The sequence below is a fragment of the Rousettus aegyptiacus genome, unplaced genomic scaffold (assembly GCF_014176215.1).
Source record: "Rousettus aegyptiacus isolate mRouAeg1 unplaced genomic scaffold, mRouAeg1.p scaffold_m13_p_2, whole genome shotgun sequence".
Lineage (NCBI taxonomy): Eukaryota > Metazoa > Chordata > Mammalia > Chiroptera > Pteropodidae > Rousettus > Rousettus aegyptiacus.
The window spans coordinates 121979947-121994272 of NW_023416295.1; the positions used below are offsets into that span (position 1 = coordinate 121979947).

At 29.9% G+C, this 14326-nt stretch overlaps 1 protein-coding gene across 4 annotated transcripts in view; it reads right to left on the bottom strand.

Moving 5' to 3' along the window:
* Positions 1–14326, bottom strand: part of USP15 (ubiquitin specific peptidase 15) — a 104360-nt gene that overhangs the window by 35493 nt on the left and 54541 nt on the right. For 3 of the 4 annotated variants that reach the window (XM_016150747.2, XM_016150748.2, XM_016150751.2), the window contains 2 exons: positions 11317–11403; positions 5418–5562 (listed from right to left, as the gene is read on the bottom strand). In XM_016150747.2, the coding sequence (XP_016006233.1) occupies positions 5418–5562; positions 11317–11403 (232 nt within the window). The remainder of the gene's footprint in view (positions 1–5417; positions 5563–11316; positions 11404–14326) is intronic. The other variant, XM_016150749.2, reaches the window with a different exon arrangement.

The following is a 14326-nucleotide window of genomic DNA, read 5'->3' on the forward strand; positions in this document are numbered from 1 at the left end:
TGTCTACTCCCGTATCTGAGGTTAACGAATATTTTCATGACCAAAAAAAAAAAAAATCACTATTAACCAAGTTACACAGATGCAAGCCATTCTTTTAGAGATACCATTTCTCCCTCAGTTATAAAAATTAAATTTTAACAAAACTATGCTATATATACTCTTTCCCAAAATAATCTGCCTGAGATTCTGGTTCTCCTTTCCCCCTCACTTTCTTTTGTAAAAGGGATACTTCTCCCTTACCCTAGTTCAAACAACAGGAAAAGTAAAAACATTGGTATTTGTGTTGAAAAAGTGAATGGTTTTATTACAAGTAAGGCAGTTTCCATCTCTTTAATCACAATGGAAAGGAGGTCTGATTGAGTTGTCATTTGATAGATGATTAAATATATTTTTGATGATAGTATACCATGCAACTTTTGGCACATCATATGGAAGGAATTCAAACAACTGAGTTTAATTTCCTAGATTAGATAAAAATCTGCCCTAGGAAGAAGTATTTGAATTTCTAATCAGTCACATTCTCAGTTTATCAGAAGAAGTAATTTTCTTCAAGATCCTGTTTTTAAAAAAATTCTCATGTCTCAGGGGTTGTTTCCGTGTTTAATGGAAATCCTATTCACTTACTCTAAGTTTGGTTAACTTTAATAAAATTAGAAAGCTTCATGTTAAACTGGACTTTCAAGAATCTATGTTCCAATAAATGCTAAAAGAATGTCTCAAGGTGAGAGTAGAACATTATATTTAATCATATTCGAAGCTATGAAGTACTGAAGCAGAAATAATAGCTTCAGTAATGATTTTTTCACTGGTTTTATAATGAGAATCTAGTTTCTTAAAAGTTATTTCTGTGTAGTATTACTCATTTTCTTTAAGTCTTAAAAAAAAAAACTTTAAACTTTCTATTTAACATTCTTTGAAATTTACTGAAAAAATTTTTCCTAACCCAACAGATCAAAGAAAAAAGTTGACTTAAAAATGCCTGGAATCCCAATTGAGTTTACACTGTATGACAGGAATAACAAACAGGTCCTTGATTATTATTTTTTTTCAATGACTTCCTAAAGTCCATTTAAGGAGCCCTACTACTTCCAAGTAAAGAGTGTGAAAACAACCATCTTACGCCATGCTGCTTTCCAGTGGAAAAGACCATATCACTTCCCTGCTTCAAATCCATCTGAAGAGTTGCTTCTTCCAGGAAGCCAATCATGAGCCTCCTAGGCCTTGACAATGAAAAAGACAAGGTTGGAGTGCTCCTTAATCTACTCAACTAATGCTAATTAAAATTACCTCCAATTAAAAAAATTAAACATTCTCTCAACGGAGTAATACATTTAGAGCACTAGAAAACTATTTTGTTAACTTTTTTGTATGACTGGGACATGGTGGTATATGCCTATAATCATAACTACTCAGGAGGCTGAGAACAGGGATAATCTGAACCTGAGAACTTTGAGTTCTCTGCAGAATGACTATCTATAAACATTTCCATGTAATTACATCAACTGTCTATTAGTTTGCCTAGAGAGAAGTACACTAACACAGTTCAGAAATGGAGATGATAAACACCGTTACTGCAATAATACTAAGTGCAAAAAATTAAAAGAAAAATAAAAGTACATTCAATTCTTTCTTCATTTGCCAAAGTGGAAAAAGACTCGCAGGAAAGAACAAATACCGATATGGAATTTAGAATTTTGCCAGAGTCACTCTGCTTAACTCCATGAATTTAAAAACAGAAAAAATATATCAAGCTAATATGTACCTACTTATAATGTGCCAGCCACTGTCTTATAAGCTTTATATTCATGAACTCACTTAATCCTCACAAAGCTCCTAAGATACAGGTCCCATGATTTTCCTTAACTAGGGAGAAAAAATGAGTTCTGGAAATAACCTGTATAGGGTAACACAGCTAATAAGTAGGAGGAACATGTTTTCAAACCAAGCAGTATAACTCCACAGTCTGTGCTTCTAACCTATATTATCAATTTTTATTGTTTTTATTTTCTAGCCAGAATATGGTTTTTAAACTATTTCTTAGTCCTGGGATACCATGAGAACGCTTCTAGGGCTATTAAGTAAAATACAAGAATGCAGAAGAAACTCTGGGCACTTCACCCAACCAAAGCAACTTTACAACAACTGTTTAAATATTGTTGATACAATTAAATTTTTTACAGTAATAATTTTTTCCATATTAAAAAGGAAACATTTGAAAACCACAATATCTAGACTACAATCTTCAAAAGGTCAGGATCTATATCCGAAAGTATCTCACATTTTTGACATTAAGCATTAACTTAATAAAATTCAAACTATATAGCACTTTTACACTCATTTGAAAAATGTAATACTTATACATACCATCACATCAGAGGAAATCTTAAATAACAATATAATAAAACTGAATAACAATAAAATTAAATCACACTTGGATTACTGTTGTTTAGTTTCTAATCATGAGCAATCAAAAGATTATATAATTTCAAGGATACTGATGGGTTAAGCATACCCCATTCTCACATTAAAAAGAAAAGGTATGCTTTTCACACTCACTTTTTTAGATATATCAATAATTATAATGTCTGATGTACTAAAATGCCCACTTACATTTTTAGGATTATTGAATTAAAATAAGAAATTACATAAAATTTAAATTATCACTAGAAATGTTTTATTTTATGAACTTCATATAGTCTTCAACTTCACAGAAATTATAAGGAAACGAAAAAAGCATAATTGAGGAAACAGTATTTAAAAATTATTTAAAATAACTACTCTATTAATTATCTTTTATGATTTTCATCTACAGACCTAAGAACTTATGTGCATTTATGAAACAAAGGAAAAAGGCTACTGTCACCATTTTGTATTCCCTCTTATAATAACTTTTCAGCTTGAGAGCTTACATTTAAATCAATTCAAAATCACAGAACTTTAAGAAAATAAAACCAAAGTATTAGGTTTTCTAATTCTGGATCTAGATTTAAAGTCAAAAGTAGCAAAAATAAAAACTCATTATTTTCTCTTCAACTTTCTTGGAGAGTTTTATTTTAAAGAAAATACAGTTTCCAACCAAGATACAGATATAAAATAATACCCACCGCTTAAAATACTTGCATGAAATTTTCATCAAAAAGTTTTTGTACTTTACGATTATTACTAGAAAATTGAACAAACTATTACTCTAACAAACCTCACCCTCATGGCTCTGACTCAATTGTAATGGAACATGTGAAGGGTGAAATATATTGAGAGAGAGGGTCAGCATTACATCTACCAATTTATTGTAATAAAATTGCTTTGAATAGAAAAAACTGATAAAGTGAATTTTATGATTCCTTAAAAACATATATATAAGAAAATTAAACAAATGCCAAAACTAGCTTAGCATAGCTGATTATGAGATTTAACTTTAATACTCATTTTTGAGAAACGGCAGTTAACATGAACAACAGACTACATCAAAGGCATAGGAAAGTAGAATGTAATAATGCCTTAGAAAGAATTTAGTCTGAATGCAAGCCAGATCCTCCCATGATTAGCATGAATATTCTCGTTTTCTTCTGACTCAAATTTTTAATGCCTATGCCATTAAAATATTTTAATCTTTATGAAAAAATACCAACACTGGTTTTCTGGACTAAAATAAAAAAAGAAAGAAAGAAAGAAAAAAACCCCTCAAGCTTACTCTAGAACCTAAGTAGTTATGGCAGTGTAAAAATAATGGGTTATATAAAAATTAGTATGACTTGTTAATACTAGAACAAGGTTTTCTGGTATCCACCATTTACATAAAACATTTCTAGAGATGACACTAAAGATGATTTTCAGTGATTAGGAAGGGTAGTCCAACAGCTATCCAAACAAAATTATAATGTGTCCACCTTGTCCCTAACTCTGAAGGGTAAGCACCCATGTACTTTTTAGTTTGTTATCTAAATAACATTAGCATACTATGCTTTGGGTTGCTTTTCTCAGGTAAGTTCCCTTTCTCGTCTTCTAGAAAAATAAAGATAAAAATTTAAAAGTTTATTTAACTAATGCTAGGATTCTAGAAAAACAATTTTGAATAAAGTAATTCACATTAGAGTATAAACAATATTATTCATCAAAGAAAATTTAAAGGAAGAGTTTATTAACCTACACAGTATCTGCCTGAGCAGATAAGCTATTTCCTGTGTGGCTCAACTCTAAACCAAGAAATCAGAAAATAACCAGTTATAACCCCTTGTGCATTTCTAAAAGACTGCCAACTCCTGGGCTACAGATTTATGACACTTTAATTCTAATTTTCCAAGATTGCTGTAAAGATAATGGTTAATTGGGAGACAACTGGATTAAAGACAATGTACAAAATGATTTATTTAGAATTCTGGAAAGTGAAAACTGCTATATTTTTCTCAGTCAACAAGATTTGTGATAATATCCTTATCAATCCACACTCTGTATTTAATCTGTATCTTTGGACGTTGCCTCCTGTGCACAGGAGATTCAGCATTAAATATTAATAGAGAACAGATAGTTGCAGATTTAAAAATAAAAATTTGCCAAAAAAATTGCCATAAATAAATAAATAAATAAATAAAAAGACCAAAAAATCCATTAAAATTGCAATAACAAAAATAGTATATCATTATTTGGGGTTTTTGAAACAGAATTTCATTTGTAAAAGAGGAATTAAATACCCAGATCTAATTTTATACATAGTGACATACAGTGATATTAAAATATGTTAAAATATATGTAGATCTTGTTAATTCAAAATCCATTAAAGACAGAAATATTTTACAAGTTAAATTGAAAGAGAGTAAAGACAGAGTAGCCAGAAAAGGAAAGGGCCATGGAGACAAATGTAAGAAAAGGCAGTGATCTCTTATATCCCCAGATTAAAGATCCTTAAGGCAAAGTAATGTGTTAAAATATGCATATAAAAGGAGGCTCATAAAATTTTCCATTTTTTAAAATCTTAATTTCACATTATGGGGAAAAAAAAGGACTTAAAAATAATTTTATTTAGAGTTAGAGGATTGGTGACCTTAAAATATTCACTAACATTCCTACCAATGTCCAAAAAAGCAAAAAACTGCTACTGAATATATAGAGATCTCACTAGCTTTCTTTTCTTCTCAGAAAGCCTAGGTTTTCTGTTTGGAATTATATTTTTGCATAAAATGCTATTTAATCCTCTATTATGGGGTAATCAGTCACAAGCCACCTAACTAAGGAACACGATAGTGATATTCTACTACCAGCGCTAGAATGAATGAGTCAAATGTGTATGCTTAAATCTTCCATGAAAATAGAAACTCAAAATCCATATAATACTCATGTTCTGACATGTAAAACCCAACTCTACTCTTCTTCTATTGATTTCCATGAAACATATGAGTTTCACTTTGTTTGGAAATACCTACCTGAATAGCTGAGTTCATGAAACACGTATTTCCCAAGTTACTTAGGCCACAGAGGCCTGGTTGTTCATTGTTTCTTCCAGGTTCTGAATAATCATAGTTCTTATAAGCAGTATATGATGGGAGACAATAATTTGAGTTTTTCACACTGGAAGAAAACAAAAAATATTTTTCATAATGCAGCCAAGAGAGTACTTTAAAACTATGTGAGGTTGTCACTAAACTTTTTTTTAAAGACATGAACCTAAATCAAAATACTCCCTTAAGATACTCCTCATCTAATCAACAAAATCACTCCATCATATACCACACCAACCAAAACAAACCACTATTATATCTTTCTACCCTTGATTAACTGGAGCAGCTTCGCAGTTTGCTCCATTCTTCATTGCTCCATCAAATTTAAAACATTCAGATTTTAAACACCACCCACAGCAATAAATCATTTCATTTATGTCCCTTTCACATCCTGCTACTGTTAACAGAGTAAGAACAGTAGAAACAGGAAGAGTTGTGCTTTAGTTACAGGTGAGAGCACAGATTTACAAGGCCTCTGTGACATCACTGTTCGGATGCATGGAAGATTCTATTTATAGTTTCTATGCTGTACCAACAAAATTTAGTATTTGAATGTGGAAAAAAGCCTAAATGATCAGAAATGCAAAAATGAAATGACTCTAAGCAAGTACATTCCAGCATTATTTGGCTTTCTTTCATCTAGTTAGACTAATGCAGTTTATTTAACTAGATGAAAATAATCTCGGGATAATTTATATTATTAGTATAATACTAATCTTAAAAAAACTATATAATCTTCAAACTTAGAGAATCAGGGTATTTTTAGAAAGGACAAAAGTCAATCAGTAAGTTAAAACGATCCCTCTTTCTTTTCGCATGTAATAAAAAAAAAGAATTTTACGGAAAAGTATGCCTTCTCCTCTAATTTTTAATAGGTTATCTTATATTTATGATGGATACTTTGGATATAATTCAAAAGAATACTTTCAATCATTTTTTTATTCATTAGAATAATCCTGAAAATGAATCAAGGTCATTTTCTAAAAGTAAATGATGATGTGACTAAAAAAGTGTTACAAGTAAACATGATGAATCAGTAACTGACAATCTCAATTGGTTATAATTTGTTCCTGATAATTTAAAAGTTTTTACTTATAATTTCAAATAGTTTTTTTGTAACTTCTATACCCTCATTTTATTATTTTAACAGCTTAAGTGAACTGTACCACTACCTATCCTAACTAAGCCTTTAGTACACACGCACACACACACGCTAAATAAAATGCACAAAACCACATCAACCAAAAATTACACACACACATTTGCCATTTTAAGAAAATACCACCCTCCACCACAAACAAAAAGACTGACTCTCAGACCTAAAAACTATCCACCCTGAGAATGAACAAAAATAGCAAGGCCCAAAGAAATGCAACCTTGATCAATTCGAATTCAGACTTGCTAGTCATGTAGCTTTTTGCTTGTTTTAAACTTTAAAAAGGAAGTATGAAACAAATACAATTTAAGCACCGTTTGGCGTTTGCAGATCATTAGCTTTAGAATTCATATTTTATTTTATATTCCTGGTAACTAATAAAGTACAAGGTACCTCCCAGCAATTCAATATATGTTAATTCAAGTAACTGATGATTGGATTCTTGAATCTAACTTTGAAGACATGCAATGAAAAAAGTGAATCCTGTTTTCCTTTTATTTCTTTAATAAGTACTAAAAATCAAGGTCTGCTATATATAATACAAAAAAGGCAAGGCCTATATTTTCTATGTAATTTACATATTCAAGAAAAAAGATATTTTGATTATAAAAATATCATAAAATTTAAGCAGTCTACAAGTACACATGGAAGAGTATGCCCAAATGCATACTTATGCCCCCCCCACATACACACCTCGTGCATGCACACGCAAGTGAAAAGACTGAAAGCACATTTATATGTTTATTCCACAAGTATATATTCAGATATCTGTCTCTCCCATACATAACACAAATGGATAGTGAAAGTTCTATTCTTCTGTGGGGCAACAGTATGGAATTTGCTGGGGTCATGATTCCTATTTACTGAGACATGAACAAAAAACTTATTTGCAAACTACATTTTAGTTTAAGCGACAGGGTAAGTATAACCTTTTCTCAGAGACTTAAGATAGTTTAAATGCTCAATGAGAATGAAAACTGATGAAATGAAAATATTTTAATAGTATCTTGATTTAATAGTAGTATCTTAACTGGTCACTTAGCATTTTGTGCTTTCTAAATCAAGTATTAAAGTCTGTAATGGAAAACACCAAAAGCAGCAATCATTTCTTTAAATACTTCAACAAAGTAGGTAGAAACCTAGGCCCTAAGGACAGCTTCTATTCTTTCATGACTATTTTTGCTCTTTTTTTCCCCTCAAGATTATAAACTAGTCCTCATCCTACAAAGCTATGCTACTTTGCAAAAATAAATAAATTTGCCAGTAATCTGAATGGGAATTTTAATACTATAATAGATTAATTCTGTATTATAAATCTATCATCTTAAATACAATATTTTTTTTGGAAAAGTGAGCCCTTACTTTTCTATAAAAATTTTAAATTGACTTTTCAACTAGCACTTACATTTAAGATTATAAATATTATAAATCTATAACTTAATCTTCATAACTATAATTATGTTCACTTTGCAGTTAATGAAATGATACTTTCAGCAAGTAGCTCGTCAAGAGCTAGATGGCTAGCTGGCTTTGGAAGTCTCCAAAATCCAGTTCCTTTTCCCAGCTTAATTTCTTACAAGGAATCATTTCTACTCCAAATAAAAAATTTTAAATTAACAGAAAAATAGAAGTGATTTGATGTGGAATGTCAAGAGTTGAAACAATAAATGTACTAAGAAGAGTTTTTAAAGGCAATATTATATCAAAGCAAATGCAGCTAGAGAAAAATGTAGGGAATAGAAAAAAGGAATTTGGTATATATTAAAAATGTACTTAAAGTAAAATTAAGGCAAAAACAAATACTGTATAGAGTAACAGGTAAAATAACCACATAGGGTAAACAAATAATATTCTGGCAACTGGTGCTTCATAATATTAGTCCTCAAAAAAACCTTTATTAAACTTAAATAATTTGTGGTACACTTTGTTATTACCATTACAACTAATAATCTTATTTTTGGAAATGAAAATGTTCTATCTCAGTAATGTATCAGTTTAACTTGTAAATAAATTTCACAAACTTGTGTTATACTGATTTTAAGATATGCCTTATACTTATAGAATATCTCCACATACATGTAGTTTCAAAAATAAATATAATATAAAAAGGTCATTACCCATTTTACATATTTTTAAAGAAACTTTGTTGTTTCCATCTGAAGTCTTAAGCTGCTACTTATTTCCACAAGTTGAATGGAAAGTTAAAAAATAAAGTTTATGTGAAATAATTGTTCATATAATTACCACACTAGCAAAGTTTTTTTTCTAATTTAAATTTCCATGTTATAGATGTTTAAATTTTGTTCCTTACTCAGAAAAGTAAGCTTTACTTTCAAGTACAGTGATACCTTAGCAGCTATTTGCTTTAAGTTTCCTAATATGAAAGGACTATTTTAGTGCCTAAAATAGACAAATGTAGTTAAGAGCAGAGCTATTAATCATGTTTTAAACTTAAGAAAGCACTCCAATTTCTCTAAATGTTTTCTGCAGTCAGAGATTTTGATATTAGATTTTACTGTCATATTTTCACAGAAACAGAAACACACCGGACCACATATACTAATATAGCAACTCTGGTCAAAATACGGTCCATATTCAATACAGTGTGGAAAATTTCTCCAAAGAATAACTATAAATACATATACCTGAAACTGAATTCTTTTATAATAAACATGGGAACCATCTGCAATTGGTAGAAACACAGTAATATTTTATCTCCTGTGAAAAAATTACTTTTAATGAATTTAATTATAAGATACTATATAAACAAGATTAAAGGAAAATATTTCCTTTCACTCTTTACCCGTAGATATACATTTCTAAAAAGAAAAAACATAACTACACTGCAATTTTGGATATTTACACTATAATGTAATGTTATTAAACTGTTACACATATCTTTTTACGAATTACTAAAATAAGAGAATGTTTTAAATCTTTTTGATACACAGCAAACTCTTTACTAGAAAGTTGGACTAATTCCCCAACTGCTCACACAGAATCCTTTAAGAACAGATATTCATCACTGAGTTTTTCCCAATGAGAGTGAGGTGGGGTAAAATGAATAGAGTTTTTTAATGCTTTTAATTTATATATCCCTAGTTAATAGTGGATTTGAACATTTAAAATGTTTATATATTTTAATTTTTATTTTTTACTGTCCAGGGACATCATTTGCCCATTTTTCTAATTGTCTTAGAAAATTTCACAATGATTTTTCTGAACTTGATATATTAAGAATATTCAGCCTTAATCTGTCATTTGTAACAAGTATTTTTTCCCATTTATTTGCCTTTTAAATTGTTAGGTATCTGACCTAAAAAGTAATTTAATTTAAAGTTTTAAAGAGAAATTCTCAATTGCAATCCAATTTTCCCACCAACATTTCCTGGATAACCTGCCCGTTCTTTATTAGTCTACATTGCTTCTGACCACATTAATCTCTTTTATATATAAAGATCTGTTTCTGGGCTGTGTTTTCCAGTCCACTAATCTGCAGGATATTCCTAGCTCAGTAATATGCTATTTTAATTCTTGCATCTTTGTAAGGTTGTGATGTTTAGTAGGATTAACCCTCTCTTGTTTTTCCTTTCCAGATTATTTTGACTAGTTTCATGTATTTATCATTCAGATGCATGTTAAAATAATTTTGTCAATTCCTCCCTCCCCCCACCAAAAATAAAAATTTTAGGGGAAAACCCATATATTCAACTAATGATGTTATTTTAAAGATTATTTCACAAATAGCTTTAGTCTTTTTTAATGTTTTCTTTGGGATAATTGGATGCCATTTATGAACTGGACAAGTAGTACAAATATTTAACTACATAAGTATCGTTAATCTAATGTATAAACCACAATGTATATATCTAAGAAATAAAGAAGATAATCACTTCTAGATTAAAGTTATTCCCATAATTTGAATGGACTAATTACAAATAATAAAAGTGTTCTTTTTATTCTTTTCTATAAGATAAAATGCATGACAATTTTCAAGGTAAAATACCAATGTCAGAAGTACTGGTGAAGCCCAAGTGATTTTCAACTTTTTTTTCATTCAGCAATAAAGCATACAAATACTTTCACTAACTTTTATGAATTCCAAGACCCTTTGTATTATTCATGATGGGGCAAGGGAACTGTTTCTCTGAACTTTTTTTTAAAAAAGTGATTGGCATTTTAATAAATGTAAAACTCTGTATATGCTTTTCAGACGCGAATCACTGATACATGCTTTTAAAAAATACTGTGTGTGTGTATGTGTGTGTGTGTAGGTTACATATATATATGTAATATATATATATATATACATGTAGGTTATTATATATCTGGTTCTAAAATGACATCTGAAATTTATACTCTTTCTAAAAAACTGAAATCTAACAGATTTCTAACATATTTCAATAATTAGTATTTAGAATGTAAGATTCTGAAAGTGCTTTATTTCTCTTTTAGTAACTTATTGTACTATATGTATTAAAGCAAGAAGTTTATAACTGTGCTTTCTTTCTTGTGAAGTTACTTCCCAAAGAACTGATGAGTAATTTAAAAGAAAATAAATTTTAATGCATTAAGACTTTTATCCTAAATTTTAGATAACAAGAGATTTTTTTGCAACCACAGTAGGGTGATCAATTAAACAAAGAGTTTTTAAGATTCGGTGCTTACTTTCTGTTGTTGATGTTGTTATAATTATTTGATAGAGATGAAGGAGAGATCTTTGGTAAAGTTGAAAAATTGGATGCACCTGGGGACCTTTAAAAATATGAAAATGTTAAATTAGATAAAAAATGCTGAATTTTGAAATTAATTATGAAATAAAGAAAAGAACCAACAGATGACAATGTATGTAGTAAATGAATGCTGGAAAACAGATTTATGAGCAAAATCACTATATATCTTTTGGTTTTCAAATTCTGAAGTATTCTTTTATATAAAAAATAATGTTACAAAGGGAATTATTTTCAAAAGAAATTTATAAAATTAAATATACAACTTGATATTATTCCTATAAATCTACTAACCCCCAAACACCCATTTCTGAATTCAGGTAACCATTATGAATATTTTACCATCAATAATTTCCTTAAATCAATAGAATTAAAACACTAATTTTTAAGGGTGCATGTAAAAAAAAAATCCACTTTGTGTCTCAGTAGGTACCATGGCATTCTAATTATATACAACATCGACACATATCAGAGGATTTACCAATTCTTTAAAATGTATGGCAATAGGGATGGAATATATAAGAGAATTCCAAAAACAATCCCAAGAAGTAATTTTTGGCTAAAGTTATCTCTGCAAAAACAGAAAAGACATAACTCTGACTATATGTTATATACGTCACTAATTCAGAATCTTTTTGGAGAAATCTCAACTATGAGCTTTTACTCAATTATTAGCTTTTAATCAGGTAATATACTTTGAAGGCAAAACTGATAATCAACAAATCCATTATAAAGTACTTAAAGACCTCTGAGATTCAATTTCTGTTTTAACTTTGTAAACGATTTTAATTTACTAGGCAACAAACACCTAGCCATGGTCTGTAAAAAGATAATTTTCAGTTTAGTATCTCAGTCATCATATATTCTAAATTAGTGAGGCCCAAAGAGATTAGTTTTTAAAAATTATATTATTTCTTCTACTCAGGTGCTAATGAACAATAAAATGGTCAATGGGCAGGAAAGTAAAATCTATAAAATCAGCCTTTAATAATCTGGATTTCGCTAAATCTACAAACTTGTAATGCAGACTAGATGAAGGGCAATAAAATTTCTACATATGAAAATTTTTATTTAACTTTTGAGGTTTTTTTTATAAAACCTTTGTAAATTTTTTTCTTTATTTTTGTTGATGCAGGTTGCATATAGGTAGATTTCATTAAGTGAGGCTATTATTTAGGTACCTTTCTGACAGAAGACCCTTACAAAATTTTTTGTTATACTAAGCTCAAAACACAAAATATAGTCGATCAAGTTTTAATATGAAAAAGGTAGAGAACCTATTTAAAAGGAAATTTTATAAACCTAATATTTTCAGGTTTATAAAATATTAATAGAAATATAGAAGTATCCTGGTATTTTTTACTTCACATTAAGACTACTAAATTAGAAAAAACTAAATATATTAGATACTGAGATATAAAGAATTAAGGTTACTTTTTCAAAATGCAATCTACTTGTCTATAATTCAATTCAATTCATTACAATTTTTCAGGAACACAGATATAAACTAAATGTTCCCTTGAATTTTACTTATAATAAAATTTATGGAAATAAAGATACATTACTTCATCCAGTAAAGTAGCTGACACGTGCGGGCAAGCACGGCACCCACACTAACACACACAATTTTTTTTCCTGCCCATCTGTGGCCTTTTTACTATTCATTAGTAACTCTACCCCAAGGACAGCATTAGAAGTTTCTATGAAATTCATTAAAACACTCAAACATTAAATGATTCCTACATGCCTCACCCTTGGGTAAATGCTAGAAATACAAAGAGATACAGTCCCTGAGTTCAAACAGCTCACAAACTAATGTAAGGAAATGACACAAAAGCAAAATAATGATAAAAGTGTAAGTCCTACAATAAATTTTAAAATTATAACAAAACAATTTTGTGAGTAGTAACATGTGAGGATTTTTAAAATAATGTGCAAGTTGGAAATGAGAGTATTCCAGGTGGAAAGAAAAACACATGCAAATGTATGGCAAGACAGATACTATGATATGTTTAGGGAATTACCAATAAATTCAGCTTGACTGAAAGAGAAGGAAGTATCTAGTGATAGGAACAGAAGTTAGTAAGGTAGGTGTGATAATAAAGGATCTTTTATGTTCTATGAAGGAATTTAAATTTTATCCAATTGTGCTAGGGCATGTTGAAATATTTTAATACTGTATCAACATAATTAGATTTGTATTCTAGAAAGGTTAAACTCTTGAGGAAGAGAAGGAGACTGAAGATTGGAAGGTCATTTAGGAGATTATAAAATAATGAAGGTGAGAATACAGATGTGCCTAAGAAAGTGGAGTATGCAAGGGCAACATGTCTTGAATGTTTAGGAAGTAGTTCTCAAAAGCACAGTTCATAGACCCTTAGGGGGCTCCAAGACCCTTTTGGAGTAGCCATCTATGAAGTCAGCACTGCTTTCATAACAACACCACTGTGTGATTTAAGTGTTCTTCAACTTCTTTCTGGGTAGATATTTGCACTGACAGTGCAAAAGCAAAGGTGGGTAAAACCGCTGACATTCCACTGTGAGTTATAGTAGTAACACCAAACTATATACTAGAGTATATATACAGTATTCTTCACTGCATGCCCTCATGCCCCTGACCCCCACCCCAGCAGTAAAAAATAGTTTCACTTAAGAATATCCATATTGAAAAAAACAAAAATTATTGATTTTATTAAATCATTACCCTTAATTAAACTTTTCAATACTGTATAACAAAGTAGAAAGTTTGCATAAAGCATATCTGCGACATACTGAAGTAACATGATTGTCCTGAGGAAAAAGACTTGTGTTATTATTTGAATTTCAAGCAAACTAGCAACTCTTTTCATGACACTGCTCTTTTCACTCTTTTATACAAAAGGGTATCTGGCAGATACTTTCTCAAAAAAACATGAAGGGAGTCTGTTACTTCAAGGAAAGCAACTTAA